The following is a 12270-nucleotide window of genomic DNA, read 5'->3' on the forward strand; positions in this document are numbered from 1 at the left end:
CAGCGGTACACTGCGAGCCGGCTCTGCTGTAAGCACAGCCGAGCTCACACCATACCGGTCGTGGCTCTCTGTACCAGCACCCCCTAGCGTGTGCCCTTGCTTGATGGGGAGGTGGGGGGGGGAGCGATACACAAACTCACAGAGCGCCACACGGGCAAAGTGAAACTGTGGACAAGTCACAGCCCAACGATGCCATCTGCTGTCTCTCTCTCTCTCTCTCGTCTGTCGCCTGTCCTGCCCGAGCTGTAAAGGAAAGCGCCTCTTTAGGTGACGGGGGGGGGGGGGGGGCAAGCACCCCCTGCCAGCCACGGCGCTGTGGGGTGGCTGAGTTACAGCAGCAGGTCGCCCGATATCTTTAGCCAACGCTACTTCATATATACTACTAAAACAACAACTACTACAACAACAAGGGTTGTTTATTCTCGTAAAATAACCAGTTAATTAACACACTTCCACTTGTTTTTTTTTCCCTGGAGGGTTCAGTCAACCTTTGACCATCGACAGCTGAGTGTTGACCAGGCCCGGCTCGAGGGACAGAGCCCCCTGATGGCACGCGGCTGAGCCTTCAGGAGCCACCCGGCCGTCATTGCGATGGAAGCGAAGCCCCAACTCCCAATCGTTCATATTTAAAATGACAAGACGCATTGGGTGTGACCGCGCCGCAAATACGACAGCATTTCAATTCGCTCTGCAGAAACACCAAGAATATTTATAACCTAAAAGATAACTTGTTTTCACGTCTAGCCCTCTCAAGCTAACTGGTTGATTGCTGTAATCAGTTGATTGAATGACAGTAATACATAGGTTTAACCTGTTTAAGGCTCCTTGTGAAGACGATGGAGCTTTGTTTTGTTGTGAGCGCGTACTTTTAGCTGTTAGCCGAGAACAGGCGTCAAGGATTTCCTGGGAGGTTATTCGCCTCATCACATGGGCCCACCACATTCTGCCACCGGCTTATCACGAATGGACTACTTTGAAAATCAGATATTAAATTGTCATTGACCATTGAAGATTAAAATAAAAGATTTCATATGAAGAAAGTGGTTGATTGGAATGACTGAAGTATGTATTGCTGTTTTATTATTGAGCAGAAGTCAACACTAACGTGTATTTGTTTGCTGACTCCAATGTAACTCCTGAGATTGCATACCCGTCAACCCATACGGTTTACCCCGTGTTCTTGTGCAAGGAAATTGAGTTTTCAGGGCCATACGGCGTACAGCCGTTTCGATACGGGCAAAATAAATTGTCTGTTTGTGTTTCTCCCTTGTGATGGGACTTTGTAGGATGAACCTTGAGATTTATAAGGGCACGGGGTGACCAATAAGGTCTGAATTGGTCTGTAATAAGATAGGCACTGATAAGGGGCTGACAGGTATAAGATTGCCATCCTCAGAAATAAGTACAACTCCACAATCGAAAAAGAGTTCCCGTTTTCTTCGGCAGGCCACGTGTGAAAGAGCACGCGTGGCGTTGCGCAGCCGTGTGTTGTTGGCACTCACTCTGCTGCCCTTGATTCCAGGGAGACCTGGGGTTCCTGGGAATCCACGGGGACCCTGCAGACACAACGGCGACAGTGGCGTTCCATGAGAGAGACGTCTTAGACGTGAGACGCGAAGGCACGCACAGAGCCCTCGCCCTCCAGCACCAGGAGACGGGGCCCCCGAGCACCAGGTCGCTCGCACGCAGCAAATACAAAGATCCCCCGTATAGCGCCAACACACTTTAGGGGCAGGTGCTGTTAGCGAACACCTACGAAGGCCGGCACGGCACACGAGTGGGTGCCTACAACTCCACTACCACCACAACATCGTAGGCTATTTCCTCGCAATCAAGGATCATTGTCTTCCAAATAAAAGTTGGTTTATTATCTGTAGGTACAATTTTATATATACACAAAACTGTACATGACCAATACTATCATAATCATATCTAGCACCATTTCTTATAAATCTATAGTGTGACACTTTGTGAATGGTAGCGCTTGCGGTCACGAGTACCATGTCGTGATATCTAAATGTACGGGATAAATGGTCACACCACCGCGCTAAGACGCTGGCTGGCGAGCGAGCGGCGTGCGGGCGGCTGGACCCCAGCGGCTCTCGTTCACCATCAGTGGCCCTGGGGACAATCGCCAACTTGTCCACAAGTTGACAACACCACGCCACGAGCTCGCACAGAAGCACAACGGAGACACTCAGAGCCCCGCGCTGTGTGTCTCCGTTGTCTCGGGCGGCACTGGCGTGGGCCACGACTTCCTCAGACGAGACGTCTGTGGAAAGGAGCTTCGTGGTTCGTCAGATTTCTCCAGGACGAATACCGATTCTGATACCACCACCGCCACCACAGATTACGAACTCGCCAGCAGGTGAACAACACCAACCCGATCATCATAATGGGCTCCATAACACACACACACAGTAGTGAACACAGAGAGACACTACACACACACACCATTAACAACACACACACAGTAGTGAACAGAGAGACACTACACACACACCATTAACAACACACACACACAGTAGTGAACACAGACAGACACCACACACACCATTAACAACACACACACACAGTAGTGAACACAGACAGACACCACACACACACACACCATTAACAACACACACACACAGTAGTGAACACAGACAGACACCACACACACCATTGACAACACACACACACAGTAGTGAACACAGACAGATACCACACACACACCATTAACACCACACACACAGTAGTGAACAGACACCACACACACACACCATTAACACCACACACACAGTAGTGAACACAGAGAGACACTACACACACACCATTAACACCACACACACAGTAGTGAACACAGACAGACACCATACACACACACCATTAACAACACACACACACAGTAGTGAACACAGAGAGACACTACACACACACCATTAACAACACACACACACAGTAGTGAACACAGACAGACTCCACACACACACCATTAACAACACACACTGTAGTGAACACAGACAGACACCACACACACACACCATTAACACCACACACACACAGTAGTGAACAGACACCACACACACACACTATTAACAACACACACACACAGTAGTGAACACAGACAGACACCACACACACACACACCATTGACAACACACACACACAGTAGTCAACACAGAGAGACACCACACACACACACCATTAACAACACACACACACTGTAGTGAACACAGAGAGACACCACACACACACACCATTAACAACAGACACACACAGTAGTGAACACAGACAGACTCCACACACACACCATTAACAACACACACTGTAGTGAACACAGACAGACACCACACACACACCATTGACAACACACACACAGTAGTGAACACAGAGAGACACCACACACACACACCATTAACAACAGACACACACAGTAGTGAACACAGACAGACACCACACACACACACGCCGTTGACAACACACACACTGTAGTGAACACAGAGAGACACCACACACACACACCATTAACAACACACACACACAGTAGTGAACACAGACAGACACCACACACACACCATTGACAACACACACACAGTAGTGAACACAGACAGACACCACACACACGCAGTAGTGAACAACACACACACACTGTAGTGAACACAGACAGACACCACACACACGCAGACAAGGGACTGAACACGCAGTAGACGTACAGTACGTCAGGGTAAAGAGTATTGACCGTGCTTCTTGCTGTTTAAATTAGTTCAACGATCTCCTACTTCCACGTTCACCAACTCGTTTTTGTGAGGGAGCAATACGTGCGGTGCTTGGGTCTCGGGGCGGGGTGGGTGGTCTCACCTGTGCACCTGGGAGTCCCCGATCTCCGGGCCGTCCTGGCCTGCCTGGCTCACCCTGCAGCAGAGGATGAACGCGCATCGTAACAACCCGTCACTCTGACACTCAACCACCCACCCACCAACCCATCATTCACCCACCCACCCACCAACCCGTCACTCTGCCACTCAACCACCCACACACCAACCCATCATTCACCCACTCACCCACCCACCCACCAACCCATAATTCACCCACTCACCCACCAACCCGTCACTCTGACACTCACCCACCCACCAACCCGTCACTCTGACACTCACCCACCCACCAACCCATCATTTACCCACCCACCCACCCACCAACCCATCATTCACCCACTCACCCACCCACCCACCAACCCATCATTCACCCACTCACCCACCCACCAACCCGTCACTCTGACACTCACCCATCCACCAACCCATCATTCACCCACCCACCAACCCATCATTTACCCACTCACCCACCCACCAACCCGCCACTCTGCCACTCAACCACCCACCCACCAACCCATCATTCACCCACTCACCCACCCACCAACCCATCATTCACCCACTCACCCACCCACCAACCCGTCACTCTGACACTCACCCACCCACCAACCCATCATTCACCCACTCACCCACCCACCAACCCATCATTCACCCACCCACCAACCCATCATTCACCCACTCACCCACCCACCCACCAACCCATCATTCACCCACTCACCCACCCACCAACCCGTCACTCTGCCACTCCTTACGCGACGTCCACCTCCACCCAGCACATGGTTTGTCCGGGCCTGGAGGGCGTGCTGGTGTGGTTGGGACTATGTTGGTCTCATGGCGAATGTGAGATATTTGATATTTATGTGTGGGTTCTGGTTTATATGTTAGTGTGCTGGTGTATGTGTGAGTGTGCTGGTGTGTGTGTGAGTGTGTTGGTGTGTGTGTGTGTGTACTGGTGTGTGTGTGAGTGTGCTGGTGTGTGTGTGAGTGTGCTGGTGTGTGTGTGTGAGTGTGCTGGTGTGTGTGTGAGTGTACAGGTGTGTGTGTGAGTGTGCTGGTGTGTGTGTGAGTGTACTGGTGTGTGTGTGAGTGTGCTGGTGTGTGTGTGTGCTGGTGTGTATGTGTGAGTGTGCTGGTGTGTGTGTGAGTGTACTGGTGTGTGTGAGAGTGTACTGGTGTGTGTGTGAGTGTACTGGTGTGTTTGTGAGTGTGTTGGTGTGTGAGTGAGTGTGCTGGTGTGTGTGAGTGTGCTGGTGTGTGTGAGTGTGCTGGTGTGTGTGTGAGTGTACTGGTGTGTGTGTGAGTGTACTGGTGTGTTTGTGAGTGTACTGGTGTGTGTGTGAGTGTACTGGTGTGTTTGTGAGTGTGTTGGTGTGTGAGTGAGTGTGCTGGTGTGTGTGTGTGTGAGTGTGCTGGTGTGTGTGTGAGTGTGCTGGTGTGTGAGTGTACTGGTGTGTGTGTGAGTGTACTGGTGTGTGTGTGAGTGTACTGGTGTGTTTGTGAGTGTGTTGGTGTGTGTGTGAGTGTGCTGGTGTGTGTGTGAGTGTGCTGGTGTGTGTGTGAGTGTGCTGGTGTGTGAGTGTACTGGTGTGTGTGTGAGTGTACTGGTGTGTGTGTGAGTGTACTGGTGTGTGTGTGTGTGTACTGGTGTGTGTGTGTACTGGTGTGTGTGTGAGTGTCCATGTTGACGTACATCCTCTCCGTTCTTGCCGCTGAGCCCTGCAGGTCCAGGAGGTCCGGCTGGGCCCTGCACCCCACGGGACATTAGCACCGAGTCACTCCGCAACATCTCCACTCTCACTCTCATCGGCACCCGTCGCCATGAATTATATTCTCGCGCGTCTCATGATATTCGGTGGGAATTCGAAAGAATATCAGCACTGATTACCTTTTAACGTAATTTGAGTTTAAGAACTGTGGGTGGCTAGCGAGCGATTGATGGTTCAATATATTTAGTTTCGTGCCCTCTTGTTGATGTTGCCGAGGTTTCGATGGCGAGGCTACGGGACAGACACAGCCGCTGACGACATCGCGCCACGGGAGGACACGGGGGTGGCGAGACACCCGGCACTCGTGCGCGTCGCCTCGTACTCACACTCGGTCCGCTCTCGCCGGGCTCTCCGGGGCTGCCTGGGTATCCTGGCGGACCCTGCGGGACACCGAGGGAAAGGAACATCACGGCCGTGCATTCTCCGGCGGGCGACAGCAGGCGGAGGCCGCGAACTGGGAGGGTGCCGCGTGGCCCTGCGCGACGTCGTGGGGACATCACGTCGCTGTGCTACGGATCACGCTGAGTAAGAGGCAGCAGCAGCGGCGGCGGCGGTAACATCTTGAGTGGAAGAGACACCGCGCTCTCTTCCCCTCGTGGACACGTCTAACGATCTCACATCAGCGCAGCTGCACGTGGAAGCTTGTGTGAAACTTCCAAATCGATTCCCCCATCCGCGCGGAAAATCTGAAAGAGATTTCGCTTTTGGTCGCGCGTCTCGATGCACAAAGCGACAAGCCGATGGACCCGATGTCACCCAGGCAGTGCGTTGTGGGAGCCTCTCAAGACAAACGAATGGGCGCTGTGGAAGTCAACATGCGGAGTGGCCTCCTGCGTTTCGCCCGGAGACAAAATTGAAAGTCGAACTGCCGCATTGGCACCAGTTGAGTTTAAGCCAATTCAATTGCTAAATAAATATAAACAAACTAAAGCACATTTCTAATGAGGGTGTGTCGCATTTTAGCCGTAATGTTTAGACGGCAGATTTCCTCAGCAGTGGCCGAGCAGGGAACGCCGAGCCGACGACGAAGACTCCGGAACATGCGCAGAGGGCTCGACGCATCAGGCGCTGGTGGCATGAGGCTCACAGTCGCCCTGCCACGCGGTGCTGGACTTTCTCAAGCCGTGTCTTTAGGACGACGCATTCACATCGCCAATTCACACCTGTGCTGACGTCATCGTCTATTACGTCTATCGTAAAGGAAGACAAATATACATCGGGCAGGAGAAGAATGTGAAGGACTCATGGATCAGTTCGGGAGAGGAGGAAGAGAAGATGGATTGGGCTGGTGACTCGGAGTGAGAGGGAATGAGTTGAAGGAGGTGATTGGACAGGTGGTGGGAGTGAGGGAATGAGTTTAAGGTGATTGGACAGGTGGTGGGAGTGAGGGAATGAGTTGAAGGACGTGATTGGACAGGTGGTAGTAGTGAGAGGAAATTAGTTGAAGGAGGTGATTGACCAGGTGGTGGGAGTGAGAGAGAATGAGTTGAAGGAGGTAATTGGACAGGTGGTGGGAGTGAGAGGGAATGAGTTGAAGGAGGTGATTGACCAGGTGGTGGGAGTTAGAGAGAATGAGTTGAAGGAGGTGATTGGACAGGTGGTGGGAGTGAGAGGGAATGAGTTGAAAAAGGTGATTGGACAGGTGGTGGGAGTGAGAAGAAATGAGTTGATGGCGGTGATTGGACAGGTGGTGGGAGTGAGATGGAATAAGTTGAAGGAGGTGATTGACCAGGTGGTGGGAGTGAGAGAGAATTAGTTGAAGGAGGTAATTGGACAGGTGGTGGGAGTGAGAGGGAATGAGTTGAAGGAGGTGATTGGGCCGGTGGTGAAAATGAAAGGGAATGAGTTGAAGGCGGTGATTGGACAGGTGGTGGGAGTGAGAGGGAATGAGTTGAAGGAGGTGATTGACCCGGTGGTGTGAGTGAGAAGGAATGAGTAGAAGGAGGTGATTGGACAGGTGGTGGGCGTGAGAGGGAATGAGTTGAAGGCGGTGATTGGACAGGTGGTGGGAGTGAGAGGGAATGAGTTGAAGGAGGTGAATGACCAGGTAGCAGGAGTGAAAGGGTATGAGTTGAAGGAGGTGGTCGGGGGAAATATTTGTGGGGAAAGACGGAGAGGAAGAAAAAGATGGGCGACGCTGGGCGATGTTGGAGAGGGATGGACGCCGTGCAGACAGAGGAAGGGAGACAGACGAAGGGAGACAGAGAGAGGGAGACAGAGAAAGGGAGACAGAGAAAAGGAGACAGAGAAAGGGAGACAGAGGCAGGGAGACAGAGGGAGGGAGACAGAGGGAGGGAGACATAGAAAGGGAGACAGAGAAATGGAGACAGAGAAAGGGAGACAGAGGCAGGGAGACAGAGGAAGAGAGACAGAGGGAGGGAGACAGAGGAAGGGAGACAGAGGAAGGGAGACAGAGAAAGGGAGACAGAGAAAGGGAGACAGAGGCAGGGAGACAGAGGAAGGGAGACAGAGGGAGGGAGACAGAGGAAGGGAGACAGAGGAAGGGAGACAGAGAAAGGGAGACAGAGGAAGGGAGACAGAGGAAGGGAGACAGAGGAAGGGAGACAGAGGAAGGGAGACAGAGGAAGGGAGACAGAGGGAGGGAGACAGAGGGAGGGAGACAGAGGAAGGGAGACAGAGGGAGGGAGACAGAGGAAGGGAGATAGACGAAGGGAGATAGACGAAGGGAGACAGAGGGAGGGAGACAGAGGAAGGGAGATAGAGGAAGGGAGATAGACGAAGGGAGATAGACGAAGGGAGACAGAGGGAGGGAGACAGAGGGAGGGAGACAGAGGAAGGGAGATAGACGAAGGGAGATAGACGAAGGGAGACAGAGGGAGGGAGACAGAGGAAGGGAGACAGAGGGAAGGAGACAGACGAAGGGAGACGGAGGGAGGCGGAACACCGAACGATGGTATAGTGTATGTAGGCGATAAAAGTTCATGCAAATAAGCTAAACCGTATACTGTATTCCACAAAACTAAGACTGCAGCTGAAAATGTAGAGGCAACTTCCCCAAGCACCCTACTAACATATTGTCTGCTTATCTATTTTGTTATTTGTATTCTACACAACAACACTCAGGATTGTTTCGATATCTGAACTCTCTAGGTATTGTTCAGTGCCAGAAATCCCGAGAAGCAGGAGATCCATGACGTTTGTTATTCCCTGTACATGCAAGGAGATGTCAACTCGTGGTTACAATGACAATCCGATTTCGAGTTAAAACTCTGTCCCTCAGCTAATTGAGACGGCCTATTAGGGGCACCTCAAACTCCAAAACGAACGCGATCTCAGTGTTTGAAGTGTCATGCGATCTGTGACCTCATGACACACGCCAGAAAAGTTCACTGCAAATGCAGAGCGCTGAGCATAGTGAACCTCCCCTGTGTATTGTTCCACAGTTACGGCAATCGTTCATGCCAGTAACGTCACAGTGGATAGTGAGCGCGTTCAGAGCACATTCACCCAAGGGGCCCGTGCTTTGCGGATGTTTCGTGAGAAGGATGTGGATCAGTAAAGTATCCCGGTTGTAATGTCTTTGTGGAACATTGCTGAAACTGGCGAATACAAATTATAAAATCCGTTCTGCGTCGTTCACTCTTCGCTGACAAACGCGATGGTGGCTGGGCCGTTTCTTGTGAGCGCGTTGCAGGGAGCTGCGTGTACGATGCAGGGAGCTGCGTGTACGATGCAGGGAGCTGCGTGTACGATGCAGGGAGCTGCGTGTACGATGCAGGGAGCTGCGTGTGCGATGCAGGGAGCTGCGTGTACGATGCAGGGAGCTGCGTGTACGATGCAGGGGGCTGCGTGTGCGATGCAGGGAGCTGCGTGTACTCACGGAGCCACCGGCCGGTCCTGGTGGTCCGCGTGGTCCCATGGGTCCCTGCGGTCACAAGGGCACACAGTTACACACAGTTACACACAGTCACACAGTTACACACAGTCACACACAGTTACACACGGTTACACACAGTTACACACGGTTACACAGTTACACAGTTATACACGGTTACACACAGTTACACAAAGTTACACACAGTTACACACGGTTACACAGTTATGCACGGTTACACACAGTTACACACAGTCACACACAGTTACACACGGTTACACACAGTTACACACGGTTACACAGTTATACACGGTTACACACAGTTACACAGAGTTACACACAGTTACACACGGCCGGCACCCAGCTGACATTGACCATAGCGGACAGATTGACTTGCAGGGGGCCCAAGCCTGATTTAGACAACCATAGCCTCCAGTGGGCGTCATGGGCAGAATTCAAACCGTGGCTGTCATGATAGAAGTGAAGTCCCGCCACGTCGGCTACATCTACCCACATCTACAAAGATAAAGATCCCCACTATAGCCTTAAAAGACTTTTGGCGCAAGTGCTTTTAACAAGTCGCTACGAAGGACGGCACGGTACACGAGGGGTAGATGGCTAGCACCACGCCCGGCCGCCTTTATCTCCCTCGTGGTGATGTTTACTATACACCACACCAGGTGCTCATTTGAGACTGAGTCGACCTAGGGAAAGCCCAGGACCAGTGCAGATAATCGTCACTGGTGGTGTTGGCCATGAGCGGAAATCGAACTCGGGTCGCTGGGTTCGTAGCGCAGCGCGCTAACCACTGCATCACCGCTCCCCATAAATACATACAGATATACACACGCAAACACAAAACAACATTCACATTAAATAATTTCATTCACGATGTTGTTGTAAGATAACTTATTTTTACTCATTTGTCATACTCAACAAAGATATGCACGTGCAATCCCCGTGAAATAAAGCTTTGGCTTACGTATTATTCGACATTTGTAATGTCACAGGGTATTTAACATGGAATCAGCTCTCTTTATATCGGATAGGTTAAAGTTAACTTGGCAATCTGGCAACCAGGCATTGCCTAGGAAGCATTTCATCCGGGGTAAATATCGATTCCACGTGACCATTTGTTGACAATACCATGCGACAGCGCACCGGTGTGTGGCGTCCAACTCATATTTATAGTGCTGGCGGCATTGCTCACCGGGGCGCCGGGAGGAGACGGTCCTACGGGAGCCTTGTACTGGGCAGCGAACCTCTGTGGAGACAAAGAGTCGCCAGCGTTCGTCAGGGCGACCTGGCCCAGCCTGGACCGTGCTCCACACTCGCGAGGGTCTCCGTCTGTTTCAGCAACGGGTAAGGTCACTGACGTCCTCTTGTTTGAGTCGTTTGCAGGGAATCGGACAAGTTGGTTAAATGGGCACTTTGACCTTTCGCGTCTGTTCATGACCAAGCACGACCCACCAGACGAGGGCACACTGGCTGGCGGTGAGGAATAACCCTGCCGCCGCTGCTGCTGCTGCAGTCGCTGGGTGCAGCATGAGGAGGATCCGCCACCCCGTGGCGTGGAGATTAGATGAAGGACGGAAATGCGCCCACTTCGAGATTGAAGGTTACACGCGTAGGGAGTCGTGGGAAATGAAGTGAAATGGGAACGAGTAAGGGACTAATGAAGATGTCACTAAGATTATAATAATGTCATTTTATATAGCGCCATTCATGCAATTACTTCGCATCAGAAACACGTGTGGTGGGTGCACGAGGAGCGTGCTGGGTTGTCGTGAGAAGCCCACAATCACAAGTCGGTGTCATGTCAAGCACGTTTCTAAATGTAACTTTCCAGCCAGACACGCCGAGGGAGCGAGCCACCCGCGCCACGCCCGCGACGCGCGCACGCAGCGCGCTGCCTTCTGTACCCTGACTCCCTTTGGCGTGTGCTGCACGTCCTGTACTGTTGCATGCTGTGTGCTGTATTGCCGCATGTTGTCTGTGCATATATCTATCCTGTAAGACACGTGCTGCAGGTTGCGTGTCATTTGTACGTCACGTGTGCGCGTGCGTGTGTAGGTGGCGGACTCTCACCTCGCCCATGGTATGAGTGAGCTGACTGTCATCTGTACTCTCCTGCCAGACACACACAGCAATGCACACGACACCGCTCACGCGTCGCCCCATGCGCGCCGCCTCCACGCCGCTCACACGGCATTGTGGAGTGTGCTGGAGTGTGGTGGAGTGTGGTGGAGTGCTGTGGAGTGTGGTGGAGTGTCGTGGAGTGTTGTGGAGCGTGATGGAGTGTGGTGGAGCGTGGTAGAGTGTGGTGGAGTGTTGTGGAGCGTGGTAGAGTGTTGTGTTGTGCTATTCACTTTGCACTGTAGCCTGCGATTACGTCTGAGTGAGTTTGCTTTGCACGAGCACTTCTCATTAAGTAGATCGTGATGCTGTATTGACCAATCTTATGATTACAAACCAATTTCCCAAAACGTTTGGCAGTTGTTATTCAGTGATTTTCTATTTTCACGCATTATTTTACGCATTCAAAAGGAGAGTACGATATTTATTGAAGGTGTAATATCGGTAAATAAAGCTGATAAAACATTGCAGAAAGCATTTTGTTTAACGTGCACCTACAGACGTTGTATGACGCTATATATTTAAACATTACTTGATGTCATCCTGTAATAATAGGGGTTTTCCCCTTTTTCTGGCAACAAAACTGAAACCTTTTTTTACAAGGATTCATGTCTGCATGAATCCTTGTATTGTGGTTAATGCAGACATGAATCCTTGTAAAAAAAAAGGTTTCAGTTTTGTTGCC

At 51.5% G+C, this 12270-nt stretch overlaps 1 protein-coding gene across 1 annotated transcript in view; it reads right to left on the reverse strand.

The window, feature by feature from the left end:
* The window catches only part of LOC116940795 (uncharacterized), a 45726-nt gene extending 34077 nt beyond the window's left edge, over positions 1-11649 (reverse strand). The window contains exons 1-7 of the mRNA XM_032950999.2: positions 11538-11649; positions 10660-10713; positions 9456-9500; positions 5941-5994; positions 5539-5592; positions 3841-3894; positions 1503-1556 (exon numbers count right to left, since the gene is read on the reverse strand). Coding sequence (XP_032806890.2) covers positions 1503-1556; positions 3841-3894; positions 5539-5592; positions 5941-5994; positions 9456-9500; positions 10660-10713; positions 11538-11630 — 408 coding nt within the window. The 5' untranslated portion in view covers positions 11631-11649. The remainder of the gene's footprint in view (positions 1-1502; positions 1557-3840; positions 3895-5538; positions 5593-5940; positions 5995-9455; positions 9501-10659; positions 10714-11537) is intronic.
* Between the last annotated feature and the right edge of the window lie 621 nt (positions 11650-12270).

Source organism: Petromyzon marinus, chromosome 10 (assembly GCF_048934315.1).
Source record: "Petromyzon marinus isolate PM22_M1 ecotype Great Lakes invasive population chromosome 10, UKy_Petmar_22M1.pri1.0, whole genome shotgun sequence".
Classification (NCBI taxonomy): domain Eukaryota; kingdom Metazoa; phylum Chordata; class Hyperoartia; order Petromyzontiformes; family Petromyzontidae; genus Petromyzon; species Petromyzon marinus.